Source organism: Spermophilus citellus (genome assembly GCF_964194105.1).
Source record: "Spermophilus citellus genome assembly, chromosome: 7".
NCBI classification, from domain to species: Eukaryota; Metazoa; Chordata; class Mammalia; order Rodentia; family Sciuridae; genus Spermophilus; species Spermophilus citellus.
The window spans coordinates 108085049-108102043 of record NC_138188.1 but is presented as its reverse complement, the minus strand read 5'-3'; the positions used below and the strand labels follow the sequence as shown (position 1 = coordinate 108102043).

The window sequence follows — 16995 nt, the reverse complement described above, 5'->3', positions numbered from 1 at the left end:
TGAGGCTCAGTAATTAAATGTCCCAGGGTTCAATGCCTGGTACCAAAAAGAAAAACAAGACAAACAAATAAAAAAAAGAAAATTGATAATAGAAAAATCAGAACAGTCTTTCAGAGTAATAGTGTAATTATTCTAGAAAGTCATATAAATGGAAGCCCAAAGAAATTAAGGAGCTTACCTGACTTTACCAGATAGTTGGTTCCTAAACTGGGTCCCAAGCCAATTTCAAATTCCCTCCTCAGCTTTGCTTCCTATTTTTTTTTTTTTTTTTAAGAGAGAGAGAGAGAGAGAGAATTTTTTTTTAATATTTATTTTTCAGTTTTCAGCGGACACAACATCTTTGTTTGTATGTGGTGCTGAGGATCGAACCCGGGCTGCACGCATGCCAGGCCAGTGTGCTACTGCTTGAGCCACATCCCCAGCCCCTGCTTCCTATTTTGTAAAGGAACAAATTCTCTTAAGTAAAAATGAGCAATTATGAGGGATTCTTTGATCTTTAGAAGATACACTTGTATTTGCTTATTCTTTCAAAATAACTTGTAGTCTGCTTTTTCCAATGTTCATTAGGAATGGTGAAGGGTTTGTTTGTAATTGGAGCCTTTCTTTTCTTCACATTTATCCTAACATGGAAGTATAGGAACTGAAAAACTAATTAATTCTTAGAAACTATCTGCCTTTGGAGAAGATAATATCTCAACTATTTTTTTCTCATTTTCTTAAGACTGAAGAATTTTCCTGTCATTTTTTCCCCCAATTTCTGTTAAGCACCTCTTCTTTTTATACTGGGCATAAATCCTGCATCATGACTACTAGTTCACCCATTAAGTCAGAGTAACTGCCATCTAAATAATTATAAAATATGGTGGGCAGGCTTAGCATAGTATGTCACATAGGCATTAGTACCACTCCTCCATTCTTCTGAAGATTAATAGTTGTAAAATGCCATGTATACACATTAATGTCAATTTTTGCTTTGTCTTTTAAATTTAAAAACAAAAATAGTCTTTGAGCTTAAGTGTATCTAAATTCATCCATGCTGGGGATATATAGTATGTTTGGGAACACCTATGTTATTTCATCAACTAATAACATTTCTCTGACTGGGCTTCTGTGACCATTTTGATCTTCAAGGTAAAGTAGCATCATCTGACAATACAGGTGAATTTGCATGATTATCTACCCAGTCCCTCTTCCCTGTAGTGATGCACCTTCTCAGCTAGGTGCTGGGTTTTTTGGGTGTGTTTTAAATAACACTTTATCTATCTCTAACTAGAAAAGAGGAGTTTAAAAGTTTTTAAAATGCAAAGTTATGAAAGGAGATGGAAACATTAATCAATCTGATTTGATTAGTATATTTTATGCATATTATAATATCATACTGTATAATATAAATATTATTACATAATAGTTAAAATTTTTAAAAAATTAATGGAGACATTAATTACCTTGATTTGATCATATATATTGTATACATGTATCAAGTGATCACATTATGTCCCATAAATTTGTACAATTAAAATAATTGAAAAAGAGATTTTATCAATTTTTCTGAATCTCTTTCGCAGATATTTGGAGGGGACTTATGAGATTGAAAGGTACACATACAATGTCTAAACAAATATCTTAAACCATCTCTCTTTGCCACTTTCAGTGATTTTGAAATATACCTTTATCACTTTTTTTTCAGATTTTACTATAGCACATGTTATAAAACTGTTAAAATTTGAGAAAAATTAATGTTTTCAGTAAGTAGAACATATTTTAATAGCTTCAAAGAACAGTTTTAGAAGTGCTGATAATTAATTTAAAAAATTACATTTCTTGATATGAAGAAGATGTGCCAGTTTTCTAAGCATTAAAAATCAATATGCTTAGCCACGCATTGTGGTGCTGTTATCCCAGCTACTTAGGAGGCTGAGACAGGAGGATCACAACTTTTAAGGCTAATCTGGGACCCTGTCTCAAAATAAAATTTAACAAGAGCTAAGGAAGTATTTGTTCAGTGGCAGAGTGCTTGTCTAGCATGCATTAGGCCATGTGTTCAGTCCCCAGTACTATAAAAATGAGCTGCTTATAAAAGCTGCCTTTAAAAGTTTTACATATTCTCGTATGTTTATGGAGATTTTCCCTTTAATTTCTGAGGCAAAGGGATGGGGCTGTGGCTCAGTTGTAAGAGCACTTGCCTAGCATGCATGGGGTACTGGGTTCGATCCTCAGCACCACATAAATAAATAAAATTAATAAAATGAAGGTATTATGTCCATCTACAACTAAAAATTAAAAATAGTTTTAATTTCAGAAGCAATGAGGAGTCTTATTTTTTAATGCATCAGAAGTTTAGTGACTGCTATTAATTTCCAGAGATAAACTTTTATTGATGTTATTATGTCATCCTTTCTTTCTCTTTATCCCTGATTTTGTCCACAGCAAAGGTGACACTTTTGTTAAGGTCTGGAAAGAAATGTCAATAGAAATATTTCTTTGCTTAAGCTAGACCCAGAAAGTAAAAGGCTGAGTATTTTCTCTAATATACAGAAACTAGTTCAAAATAAGGGGTTAGGGTCGTAGGGATCCCATCAAATTACAAAGGTCAGTGGAATAGAGAAAGGGGATTGAGGGGGAGGGAGGAAGGATGGGATAAGGAAAGAGCAGTGGAATGAATCTGACCTAACTTTCCTAAATACATATGAATATACCACAGTGAATCTCACCTTTACATATATCCACAAGGCACTAATTATAGCTCATTAATTTCTCTTTAATTAATATTTCAATTGACAAATCATAATTGTATGTATTTATTTCATACAGTGTGATGTCTCACTATATGTGGAATAGTTCGTTCAAGTCTGGTCATCTATCTTGTGATAGAATTCAAAGACTTATTCCTCCTGTCAAAACTGGAACTTTCCCATCTCCTTACTTCTCTATTCCCCCAAACTCTCCCACTCCACCAGCCTCTGGTAACCACCATTCTATTCTTTATCATGATTTCAACCATTTTTTTAAAATGTAGTTCGTTTTGTTTTACCATGCTGGAATTTGAATTTAGGGTCTTACAAGTGACAGTCAATTTTTCTACTACTGAGTTATATATCCCCAGTCCACCTTCAACATTTTTAGATTCCACATGTATGTAAAATCATTGATCTTTGTTCATCTATGCTATGCTTTATTAGCATAAAGTCCTCCAGTTTCGTCCATGTTGTCACAAATGACACAATTTTCTTCTTTTTGAAGTCTGAATGCCATTCATTGTGTTTATATCCACATTTTCTTTATCCATTCATCAGTTGATAGATACTTGGTTGATTCCATATCTTGGCTGTGCTGCAGTGATCATGGGAGTACAGGTAATCTTTTAGATATGTTGATTCAGTTATTTCGGGTATATACCCAGAAGTGAGATTGCTAGATTATATGGTAGTTCTACTTTAGATTTTTGAGGAACCTCCATACCATTTCCCATAATGACTATACTAATTTACATTCCCACCAGCAGTGTGTAGAGGGGTCCCTTCTTATCTTTTTGATAATAGCCATACTAACAGGTATGAATTGATAGTTCATTTTAGTTTAAATTTGCATTGCCCTAAGAATTAGTGATATTGAACATTTTTTCTTGAACCTGTTGGCTGTTCATATGCTTTCTTTTGAGAAATATCTCTTCAGGTCCTTTGTCTATTTTTTAACTGAGTTGAGGTTTTTTTTGTTGTCATTGAGTTGTGTTTGACGTATTTGAAATGTCTACTTCTTATCAGACATGGTTTGCAAACATTTTCTCCTCTTCTGGGTTTTCTCTTCACCCTTGTTAACTGTTTACTATGAAGAAGATTTTTAGTCCCATTTGTCTATTTGTGTTTATTACCCATGCTCTGAAGGTCATATTCCTCAGAATTGCCCAGACCAATGACATGAAGCTTTTTACCTAATTTTTTTCTGGTAGTTCTACAGTTTAGGTGAAAGGGGATGTCTTATGTGATGTAAGTCTTTAACTCATTTTGATTTGATTTATGTATGTGAGATGGCTTAATTTCATTCTTTTGTTTGTGGATATCCAGTTTTCCCCAAACCATTTGTTGAAGAAACTCCTTTTATCATTGAATGTTCTTGGCAGTCAACTGGCTATAAATCTGTGGGCTTATTTCTGGCTTTCTATCTTGTTCCATTGATAGATATGTCTGTTTTTGTGGGAAGTGCCATGCTTGTCTTGCTTGTAGTAGCTTTATAATATATTTTGAAATTCAGGACTTTAATGCCTCAGCTTTGTTTTGTTTTTGTTTTTCTTTTGTTCCAGATTTCTTTGGTTATTTTTGTGGTTTCATATGAATTTTAGGATTTTTTTCCTATCTCTTTGAAAAATGATATTGGAATTATGATAGGACTGTACTGAATCTATAGATCACTTAGGGTAGTATGGTCATTTAACTATTAATTCTTCCAGTTTATGAGCATGGGATATCTTTATATTTATTTGTATTTTCTTAAGTTTCATCATTATTCTATAGTTTTTATTAAACAGGTCTTTCATCTCCTTGGTAAAATTCACTCCAAAGTATTTTGGATATTTTGCTTACTATTGTAAGCAAGATTGTCTTCTTAATTTCTCTTTTTGGATAGTTTGTTGTTAGTGTGTAGAATGGCTATCAAGAAGTTGGGTGCAGGGCCGGGGATGTGGCTCAAGCGGTAGCACGCTCGCCTGGCATGCATACGGCCTGAGTTCGATCCTCAGCACCACATACAAAAACAAAGATGTTGTGTCCGCTGAAAACTAAAAATAAATATTGAAAAAATTCTCTCCCTCTCTCTAAAAAAAAAAAAAAAAAAGAAGAAGAAGTTGGGTGCAATGGTTTATACCTGCAATCCTGGCAATTTGAGAGGCTAAGGCAGAAGGATTCCAATCTTGAGGTCAGCTTCAGAAACTTAGGGAAACTGTCAACAAATTAGCAGGACACTATCTTAAAGTAAAAAATAAAAAGGATTAAGGATATAGCTCAGAGGTAAAGTGCCCCTGGGTCCAATCCCAGATACCAAAAAAGGGGGGGAAATGCTGTCAATATTGATATTTGTAAATTGTTTTTGTGTTCTGCAATTTTCCTGGATTTTTTTTCTATCATTTTAACAGTTTTTTTGGTGAAGTCTTTATATGTAAGTCCATATTGTCAGCACTTCCTTTGTATTAGGATATCTTTTACAGAGTCCTTATTTTATAGTGGTTCAACTCATGATTTTTTACTTTTCATGAGTTTACCAGGGTATTAAATGCATTTTCAGCCACATATAATGGTGCATGCCTGTAATCCCAGTGGCTTGGGAGGCTGAAGCTGGAGAATTGCAAGTTCAAAGCCAGCCTCAGCAACTTAGAGAGGCCCTAAGCAACTTAGTGAGAGACTGTATCGTTGAATAAAAAATAACAAGAGCTGGGGATGTGGCTCAGTGGTTAAGCACCCCTGGATTGAATTCCTCATACCAAATGAAAGTGTGTTTTCAACTTATGATAGATAGGTTTATCAGGATGTAACCCCATCATAAAGTCAAGAAGCATATATATTTCTTTCTCTTACCTAATTGCTCTGGCTAGGGCTTCCAGTACTATTTTGTGGTGAAAGTGGGCATCCTGGTTTTAGAAGAAAACTTTACAACTTTTCTCCATTGAGTATGATATTAACTGTGGGCTTGTCATATACGGGTTATATGAATTTTATTAGGTTAAGATACTTTCCTTCTGTACCTAATCTGTGAAGATTTTTTTTCTTGAAAGGATGTTGAATTCTGTCACATACTTTTTCTTTATTAATTGAGATAATCATGGTTTTTATTCTTCATTTGTTAATGTAGTATAACACATTTATTGATTTGCATATGTTGAATTATCCTTATATCCCAGGGATAAGTCTTATTTGATAATGGTGAATGATTCTTTTTGTGTATTGTTGAATTTGATTTGCTAGTATTATGTTGAGGATTTTGCCATCCATGTTCATCAGGGATACTGGCATGTAATTTTCTTTTCTTGCAGTGTCCTTGTCTGGCTTTGATATCAAGATAATATTAATCTTTTAAAATGAGTTTGGAAAAATTTCCTCCACTTTGAGTTTTTGAAAGAATTTGAGAAGGATTGGTATTTGGATTAATACTTCTTTAAACGTTTGGTGTAATTCAGCTGTGAAATCATCTGGTCTTAGGCTTTCTTTGATGGGAGCCTTTTTATTACAGATTCAGTCTCTTGTTATTGATCTATTCAGATTTTCTTTTTTGCTTGATTTGCTCTTGGTAGGTGTGTCTAGGAATTTATTTATTCTAGGCTATCAATTTGTGGTATAACTGTTCTTAGTAGTTATGATCATTTTTATTTTTGTGGTATCAATTGTAATGTCCTCTCTTTCATTTCAGATTTTGAGTTTTTTCTTTCTTCCTGGTTAAATCTAACTAAGAGTTTGCCTATTATCTTTATAAAAAAACAACTTAGTTTCATTGATTTTTTTCTATTATTTTTCTAGTCTCTATTTTAATTATTTCTTCTCTGATTTTTGTCCTTATATCTGCTATCTTTAGGCTTAGTTGGTTCCTTTTTTTCTAGTCATTTGAACAGTAGATTATTTGAGCTCTTTCTTCTTATACCTTCTTTTCCTCTATGAACTGCTTTTGCTGAATACTGTAAGTTTTGGCATATAGTGTTTTCATTTTGTCTCAGAATTTTTTTTTATCTCCCTTTTGATTATTTTTTGACCCACTGGTTGTTCAGGAACATTTTGCTTAATTTCCACATTTCTGAATTTTCTAAAATTTCTCCTATTATTGATTTCTAGTTTTATTTGCAATCAGAAAAGGTACTTGATAAGATTTTATTTCTTTTTTTTTAAAAGAGAGAGTGAGAGAGGAGAGTGAGTGAGAGAGAGAATTTTTAATATTTATTTTTTAGTTCTCGGAGGACACAACATCTTTGTTGGTATGTGGTGCTGAGGATCGAACCCGGGCCGCACGCATGCCAGACGAGCACGCTACCGCTTGAGCCACATCCCCAGCCCAAGATTTTATTTCTTAAAGATTTTATTTCTTTTAAATTTGTTGAGAGCTTTTTTGTATCCTACCATATGATCTAAGATGGAGAATGTTTCATTTTGCTAGAGAAGAATATGTATTCTCTGCTGTTTGTTAGAATGTTTTGCATAGCTCATTTTGGTTTGGTCTATAGTGTAATTCAACTCTTAATATTTTCATATTAATTTTCCATCTAGATAATTGTCCCTTGTTGAAAGAGGGGTATTAACATCCTCTAGTATTATTGCATTGCAGTCTGTCTCTTCAAATTAATAACTGCTTTATATATTTAGGTGGTTTTATATTGGGTGTTTATATATTTACAATTGTTATGTCCTTTTGATGAGTTGATTCATTGTTCTGTAGTGACCTTCCTCATCTCTTTTTTTACTTAATTCTATTTTGTCTGATATGATTATAGCTGCCTCTGCTCTATTTTGTTTTCCATTTTCCCATTTGTGTAAAATATTTTTTACCATTCTTTATTTTTAGTCTTTGTGTTGTCCTTACTGGCAAATGAGTCTCTTGTAGTATTTTTCATTTGTTTTATCCATTCAACCTATGCCTTTTGATTAAAAAATGTAATTGATAAGTATGGACATATAACAGCCATTCTTTAATTTCTTTTTTTTTTTTTTTAAAGAGAGAGTGAGAGACAGAGAGAGAGAGAGAGAGAGAGAGAGAGAGAGAGAGAGAGAGAATTTTTTAATCTTTATTTTTTTTTAGTTTTCGGCGGGCACAACATCTTTGTTTTTATGTGGTGCTGAGGATCGAACCCGGGCCGCACGCATGCCAGGCGAGCGCGCTACCACTTGAGCCACATCCCCAGCCCCTGTAATTTCTTTTCTGGTAGTTTTTAGATTCTTTCTTTTCTCTCTTCCTGTTTTCCTTGGCATTTGATGATTTTCTGAATTGGTATGTTTTGAATCCTTTCTTTTTTTATGTTTTGTATAACTACTCTAAAACTAGAGGTTTGTTTTGTGGTTACATAAAACATGAGGCTTACATAAAATATCTTATAGTTATAAAAGGCTGTTTTAAACTGGTAGTACCTTAGCTTCATACAAACAGAAACTACAGTTTTACTCCCCTGTCCCTTATGATTTTGATGTCAATGTTTACATCTTTTTGTAATATATAATATTTTTGTAATACACAATATAATCACTTGTTGTAGCTTTAGCTGTTTTGCATACTTTTGTCTTTTTAACCTTTATATTAGAGATAAAATTGCTTTACACACTACCATTTCATTACTCTAGAGTATTCTGAATCTGGTTATGTTTTAATCATTGAGTTTTGTATTTTCAGTGGCCTTTTATTTCAGCTTTAAAAACTGCCTTTAGTAGTTATTCCTGTAAGACTGGTCTAGTGATAAACTCCTTTAGCTTTTGTTTGTTTGGGAAGTTTTTTATTCTCATATCTGAATAACACCTTTGCTAGGTAAAGTATTCTTGGTTAGCATTTTTTTTTTTCAGTTCTTTGAGTATGCTACTCCATTTTTTCTCTCCTGGTCCATAGGGATTTTGCTGAGAAATTCACTAATAGCTTTATCAGCACTCCCTTGTATGATAATATGTTTGTTAGCTCTTGCTTCTTTCAGAATTCTTTGTCTTTGATTTTGACCAAATCTCTGGGTTGAATTGGTTTGGAAACCTCTGAGTTTCCTATACTTGGATTTTGATATCTTTCCGCAGATAGGGGAAAATTTCAGCCATCATTTCCTTATGCAGAACTCTGAGTTTGGTTATGGTCACTCCTCTACTACTTAGCTGTTCTTCACAGTATGTGTGGATTCACATTTGCCTCCTGGCCTGGAAAAGCTTTTATCAGAGCACCAAGGCTGTGTGGGATTATAAGTCAGGCACTGGGGTTGGATAGGGCTAGATGGCCTCCCATGGATATGGGCATACTGGGTGGATACACTTTCCTTTTGGCCTAGGAAAATTGTATGCAGAACTGTCATGCTGGGAAGGTTCATCACTATTAGCTCTGGTTGGATGGCATCAGATGCTCTTGTCGCAGGTATGCTGAGACTTGAATTTATCTTCTGGCCTGGGGAAGCCTGAAGCAGAACACTGATGCTGGATGGGGAAGCTGAATATCTACTTCCAGCTTGTTTACCACTGTAGAAACCATGGACCCAGGGCATTCCTCTCTGTGTGACAGTGTACCAGCTTGAAGGAGGGGTAACATGGTCAGGGTGAAATAGTTCCTCCAACCCTTGAAACTTTCCCTTTTATAGGGGAAAAAAAAATCATTCATTCTATATCTAGAGATATAGAATGGTATAGAGATTTCCTTTTAATATTTTATGTCTACATGTGTTAACTACTTATTTTTATAAAGATGGTATTAAATCCACTTTATTTATGGCCTCCTCTATTAAACTTATCTTTATATAATGTACATTTTCCCATCAATAAATATTCTTTACAACATGACTATAAAATAGCTGTTATGTGGGCTGGGGTTGTTGCTCAGAGGTAGAGTGTGCACCTTGCACGTGTGAGGCACTGGATTCGATCCTCAGTACCATATAAAAATAAGTAAAGGTATTATGTCCAACTACAACTAAAAAAAAAAAATAGCTTTTATGCTGTTATCCATAATTTACGTAAGTCAGACATAGACAAATATACATATTTTTTCTATTGTAAATATCTTTTTAAAGTTTATATCCATCAATTTTCTATTATTAGTATCTTTATAACTGTCCTTGAGTACAATGTCTTTGTATATAGCAGCACTAGGATGAATTCCTGGAAGTTCAAGTTTGTGGGTCACAGGATATAGTATATTCTGGGGTTGGTGGTGCACACCTGTAATCCCTGCTACTGTGGACACTGAGGCAGGAGGATCTCAAGTTTGAGGCCAGCATTGACAACTTGGTGAGACCCTGCTCAAAACAAAATGTAAAAAGTACTGTGAACGGACGTTAGTGGTAGAGTGCTTGCATGCAGGAGGCCCTGGGTTCATTCCCTAGGACTATTCTTGTTTTACTATGTTCAATAAACAAAGAAAGGGGAAAAAAATAAATCACATTTAAAATTTTGAGTTTATCTCATTAAAACTTTTAAGTTTGAGGCCAAGGATGTAGTGCTTGCCTAGCAATTTGTGGAAAAAACAAAAGTAGAACTTTTAAGACATGTTTATTGACTAGTTATATTTTTTGTTTTTGTTCATTACCTGTGGATATCCTTTGTATCTATCTTTTCTCTGTTTATCTTTATCTCATTGATTTTTTTTTTTTTTTTTTTTTTTTTTTGGAGAATGGGTACCAGGGATTGAACCTGGGACACTCAACCACTAAGCTACATCCCCAGCCCTATTTTGTATTTTATTTAGAGACAGGGTCTCACTGAGTTGCTTAGCACCTTGCTATTGCTGAGGCTGGCTTTATACTCATGGTCCTCCTGTCTCAGCCTCCCGAGCCACTGGGATTATAGGCGTGCATCACTGTGCCTGGCTTCTCATTGATATTTAAGATTGTATGATTCAATTCATATAGATGAAAGGCTTTAAAATGGTTTTAATAGGACTACTAATAAAAGCTGCCATCAAATGAGATGAACACACATTTAGACTGAAACTGTGCTAAGCACTTTACTCATATTTTATTATTTAATCTTATTTGTAATTCTAAAGTAAGTATCTACATTTTACAGTTGAGGAAATTGAAATTCAGAAAGGCTACATGACTTGCCCAAGATCACAGCTAATGATAGCAATAGGATTTGGCTCCATTTCTTTTTAGCTTCTAAGCCTGGGTGGTTTTTCTTATATCACTCTTTTCCAATAACTAGCTGTTGCTTATCCCTAATTATGACATAATTATCTCTATCCATCTGTTTATTCCAGTATTGTTCTAATATTACCCTGAGTGTATCTCTTGAATGGAAGATTTTCTTTTTTTTCCCCTTAACCCGGGGGTGCTTTCCAACTGAAATACATCTCCAGCCCTCTCCCTTGAATTTCAGGTGGTCCTACTTTAGCTTCCTGAGCAGCTGAGATTGTAGATGTGAACCACCATGCCCAGCAAGGAAAATAATTTTTAACAGAATACATAGCAAATGAGTATTTTATTTTCCATTTTGCTTTATATCTTAGCCTACTTATATTATGATGGTTTTATACTCAAAGATTTATTTGCAGTGTTGCTCAGGAATAAGGCATTTCTATATCTTAAGAGAGAAAAAAATTCTGAGCCTTTATTTTTAGATATAATTAGATTTGATGCAAACCAAGATCTTTCATCCTTTGTTATTTTAATATACTCTTGCCAGAGCATATTCTGTAATTTTTGTCTTTTAGTTTTCATAGTAAGAACCAGACCCTTGCCTCAAGTCCTTCTTTTTAAAGATGAAGGTATGTATATATGAATGAAACAGGTAGAAAAAAATAATTACTTTACTAAATTCTTCTTGACAGAACTTTACAGAACAGTATGGCAAAGCTGCTCTCAGATCTTAGTATGGACACTGCTTGCTGCAAGCCTGGAAATAACCTTACCAAATCAATTCTGAACATTTATGATAAACAGCTTCAACAGGACCCAGTCCCTCCCCACACTTCCATTATGAGCTACCTAAATAAGTTAGAAACAAATCACATTTTTACACATTTGGAGCCACTTTCTACAATTAAAAATGAAAAAACCATAGAAAAAAAACCCTATGAAAATGTTTTGCCCTCCAAAGTCCCTCCACATAGTGATATTGGGGGCATGGAGAGAGTATTAGCACCTGAGATTCTTTCTACCCTTTCAAAACAGGATTCTGATGCTGAGTGTGAAACCATGACTTTAATAGACGATGAATGTAATTTAGATAACACAATTTATATTCCTTTTGCTAGAAGCCCTTCTAAGAAGAACCTACCACTTTCTAAGAGAGTATCCCCCCAGCCACAGATAAGTGTTGCTACAAGACAACTAGTCAGCGATAGTGCACTTATCTCTGAAACAGAAAATAAACTGTGTGTACCTGTAGTTTGTTCTTCAAAAAATGAAACAGAAGATGCACCTGAAAAACTTTCCAGAACAACTGACACGGAAGACAGACAGCTCCTCAAGAAAATAAAGGAGGCAATTGGTAAGATCCCTGTTGCTGCTGAGGATCCAGAGGAACAAGCTGCATGTCCTGGCCTGTCAGCTTGTCACAGCACCAATGTTCAAGTGAAAAGCAATGTTGTCTGTGATGGCAGCTTTTTAAATTCTGACTTGATGTCAGACTGGAGTATCTCTTCTTTTTCAACGTTTACGTCTCGTGATGAACAAGACTTCAGAAATGGCCTAGCAGCGTTGGATGCCAACATAGCTAGGCTCCAGAAGTCCTTACGGACTGGTCTTCTAGAGAAATGAATTCAAAAGCAAATTGATTGAGTACTTTCTCTTTTTAAGATTAGAACTTGGCTATATCGAAGGTATATTTTAAATTTCTGTAGAAAAATAACTTTATATTGTTAATTATGTATAAAATAATAAATTTTATGTATAAAAACTTACTGTTGGAATATTTTGACACTTGGGAATTTATAAAAAGTCACCTTAAGAAATTAAAAATTGCCAAGACAATAACTAGGAAAGTATTTTAATTTAGTACTTATCAATTAGAGTTCTTTTACTAGTATTTAACTCTGGGGTTAAAGGTTCAAGTTAAAGGATTTTTTTGGTTGTTCCTTAAAGCATAATGGGAAGAAAGTCTCTGGGGGCAATTATTATATTTAAACTAGAATTTCTTTTCTTTTTTAGGATAGCTCTGTGTTTCTTAATGACATTGTGTTTTTGTATGGAATGTTCTGTACTACAGGCCAGTGCTCTTGGTGAGATATATAAACATTTCTTTTACAAGAAATATTGCCAGTTAATGCCACTTTGTTAAAAATATATATATATATATATATATATATATATATGACAATATAAAGTTATTTTAAAAAAAAAACATTGATAATATTCTCAATTAACATGGTCTCTAAAAATTCTTGGAATTTTTTTTCCTGAATGCATGTTTTAAGGCCTTTGAAAAATAAAGTCAGATTGACAAAGCTGACAGCTAAGTTTTACTTTTGAAAAAAAAATTTTTTTTAAACAAAAAAGAAATATTTGGGTTTTTTATCCTTACTCTCTTTAAACATAATGAAATTTGTAAATCTTGGTTGTCATTCTGCCTTTCTGGGCCAGTTTTTTCCCAGGATTTAACTGATAACATTCACTGTTCTATAAATATGAACTAACCTGGTTTCTCTACTTTTCTGTACTAGAACTTCTTAACTGTCCAGTGTCAGCTTCCTCCATGTAAGCAGCACACCTTTACCCTTAGAAAGCTGAGTCTTAAGTTGTCACAAACACTCAGTACAAGTCATCTGCTTAGTACAATTATGTTTAGCACTTGGACAGCCTTTAGAATGAAAGAGTGTTTATTGGTCCCAGGGTCTCTTCATGGTAGCATTTTAGATGTTAGTGTTACAGCCTCTGAAGGACCCCACTAGACTCTGATATGTCCAGATAAGAGATTTTTTTCTTTTACAGAGAGAGATTTTTGGAGTCTAAAAATAGTAAATGAATTCTAAACTATATTCACAGAATTGTTCATTAGCATTTTAAGTGTTCTATCTTCCAGCTTTCATAAATTAATTTATTAATTTCTTATTTGGTAGTAATAGGCCATAATTCTTCAATATGTAAATTCAGAAACACAAAATAATGATACAAGGAAGAAAGTTGTGTCATCTTTCTACTCCCAAGTTTCAATAGTTACTCATATGCAGAAGCAGATTTTAAGAGTGTTTTATGTTAATTCTGAGGATATAGCGGGAAAATAAAGTGTTTCTCTTGTTATTTGTTCACAACATAGATCACTTCTGTGATTCTAAAATGTGTGCGGAATTATAGCTCTAATCCAGTTCAGTTCTGACACTGTGTGAAGATAAAAGCAAAAGACTGATAGACTGAGAACTCAGTTCCACCAGACTGCCCTTCACTTTAGATGCCAGTCACAAGTCCATGCCTCTAGAAGTTCTGACCAACTAGCTATGAATTGGAATTCCTGGAACCCCTTCCTTAGACTTGATCATTTTTCAAAAAATAACTCATAGAGCTCAGAAAAATACATATACTCATTATAAATGATATTTTAAAGGATAGAAGTAAACAGCTAGCTGAAGGTATACCTAGGGCAATATCTGGATGGGCCTTGACTGCAGGAGCTTCTGTCCCCATGGAGTTGGAGTGTACCATCCTCAAGCACAGGTAGGAGTTCTTGCTTACCTTCCTATAAGCCTCCATGTGTTCAGCTGTTCAGAAGCTCTCAATCTTATCCTTCTAAGGCTTTACTGAAACCTCTTTGTGTATGATTGAAGGGTGTAGAACTGTGGTTGGACAAAAAAAGGATATGGTATAATGTTAATAGACTGAGTGGGGAAATCCAGCAAAGCCCGTCTGTTCAGATTCTTCTTGGCCTGTCTATAGTATTTCTTCCTCCTGGGTATGAGGCAGGACTGAAATGGGAGTCTTATGATCTGCTTACTAACCGACAAGGTAGGTGAGAGAATTTTTTTAATGGCCATCTCCAAGACAGTTGTGGGAGAAGATTACAGTATATTTTATGACATGCCTTGGGGAGGAAATTCCAGTTTCTGTGGTCCTGACTTGGGGAAGAAAAGGAGCAGGAATGTGCCAGTTACTATCATGATAGGCTCTGGAAATACACACTGAACAGGACAGGCATTCTCTGTCCTCAAAGGTGTTCCATCGCAGTGGGATACAAAGGAGTGTAAAGTGATAAATGCTGTGAAGAAAACTAAAGTAGATCAAGGGTGCAAAGAGTGACAGAATTGGCTTAAGTTTTAATTACTAGTATAAGGGCCTCTTTACAAAAATTATGTTTAGTAGTTCAGAATTTAAGTGTCCTATTAGGTAAAGCTAGGTTCTATTTGTGAGCTAACACCTCAATGATTTTTCAAATCTATTTCTAGTCAGAATTGCTTAAGCAAGTGGGTTCTAAGGCCATATAGCACACCTTAAAAACACTGCAGCAAAGCCCATGTCTTTTTCAATGTTTTTAATACGCCACTGGTAAAGCACACAATTTTATTTAAACCGGTTGGCCTGAGATGGACCTGGCAGAGAATTACCAGAGATGGTAAAGTAGAGATTTCTGAAGTTGAGTTTCAAAAGGACTTTAGAAACCATGTATCTCATTTTCATAGCCAAAGAAGGAATTACTCTATGACATCAACTACTGGTAAGACTTCAAGTACATCACCTGTATTCTTTTTGTCTGTACTATTCTTTTGTCCAGGCTTTTCCTGACTTTTTTTTTTTTTTTTTTGTACCAGAGATTGAACCTGGGGAACTTAGCCACTGAGCCACATCCCCAGCCCTTTTTGTACTTTAAATTTAGACTTCTCTGAGTTGCTTAGGGCCTTGCTAATTTGCTGAGGCTCGCTTTGAACTAACAATCTTCCTGCCTCAGCCTCCCAAACTGCTGGGATTATAGGCACACACTATGTGCCTGACTTCTGATAATTCTTAATTGTTCCTCCAACTCTAGGTACTCTAGTACGTATCAGGCTTTCTTACTCTACATGCTTCATGAGGGCAAAGACCAGGGTTTATTCATGTTACCTCATGATGCTTGGTAAATATCAGACAGTAGGTACTTAATAACTACTGTCCAACTTAACCAAATCCCTGACAAAGGGTCCTCTAGGCATCACTTGATTTTTTTTCTTGGTGTTAATTTCCTGCAGCAGTTTGTTTATTGCTTTATCATTAGCCTCCTTTTATTCTGACTTCTATTGTTTATTATTTCTGAAGCAAAATTTGTTTAACAAACATTTACACATTGGTGCTGTAGAGAAGCCACAGATTTTTAAATGTTTAAGGGGGGGGGGGATAGAACAAAAAAAAAATTTAACCATGTCACTAAGTGCAGAGAATTCCATCCCACCAGCCTTCCTCACCAATTTAAGGGAGGAGTAAATGTAGGCAGAATATTTGAAAGCTGTGTGCCCTGTATAGTCTGTGACTTAAGACAACATTGAGAAATCCATTACCATCCTGCTTATCCTTTTCTTCTATTAGTTTGTTGATGACTCATAATATTTATATCCAGCAATGATCAACGAACTCTGCCATCTGATCAAACAGAGTACAGTTAGTATCATTTTCTATAGTCTTGTTATAGATGTTTAAAAATGGCTCTCTTAGCTGTCGTATTATCCTACAGATCATATTAGAACAATGCTTGGTTTCCAGATGATATTCACATTGTTATTCGTATTGATGAGTGGCATCATGTTAGGGCAGCTCAGGGAGTCCAGGTCCTGTCCAAGTAAATGTGAGCTATTTCCTCAAGGCCTAGATTCTGATCAAATAAGTAGTACACTATCCCTAACTCACATTTTACCCCAAACTCACTGTACTTATTCTCCTTGAAGCCAGGTCTGCTCCTAAGGCCATAATAATGGAAATATAAAACGTAAAATGGAAGCAAATAAGAACACTCAGACACTTGCTTAAGGCCACTACCTAACACCTTAAGATACTGTAACTTGCAGACTACTTCTTCATTATGTTATCTCATTATGTCAGCTGAATACCATGACCATTTGAACCTTTGGGGCCCCAATCTGTTATAAAAAGCTAGTTCTAGGCCATTCTCTACCATGCCTAATAAAGGATTTCCTCTGGGATTTGTCATGAGAACTAAGTAAAATAACACAAAAATACTTGGTAAGCTATAAACAATAGGTTATGACAATTGGTCTTTGTATGTGTGTGTACTGCATTGGACAGCTAAGGTTCTACTTTTACTTTATACACATACACACACACACAAACACACACACACACTGTTCTCAAAAATCTGTTTAGAATGTGGCATACTGCTAGTTAAAACAATTTTCCTACCTGTCACTTAGCCAATTCCACCAAAAGGGATTTTTGAA

The 16995-nt window shown here is 34.8% G+C and overlaps 1 protein-coding gene across 2 annotated transcripts in view; it reads left to right on the top strand.

The window, feature by feature from the left end:
• Window positions 1-13034, top strand: part of CCDC14 (coiled-coil domain containing 14) — a 59730-nt gene extending 46696 nt beyond the window's left edge. The window contains exon 13 of one of the 2 annotated variants that reach the window (XM_081301766.1): window positions 11899-13034. In XM_081301766.1, the coding sequence (XP_081157892.1) occupies window positions 11899-12403 (505 nt within the window). In that variant the 3' untranslated portion in view covers window positions 12404-13034. Of the gene's footprint in view, window positions 1-11472 lie in introns of both variants that reach the window. The other variant, XM_081301765.1, reaches the window with a different exon arrangement.
• The last annotated feature ends 3961 nt before the right edge of the window (window positions 13035-16995 follow it).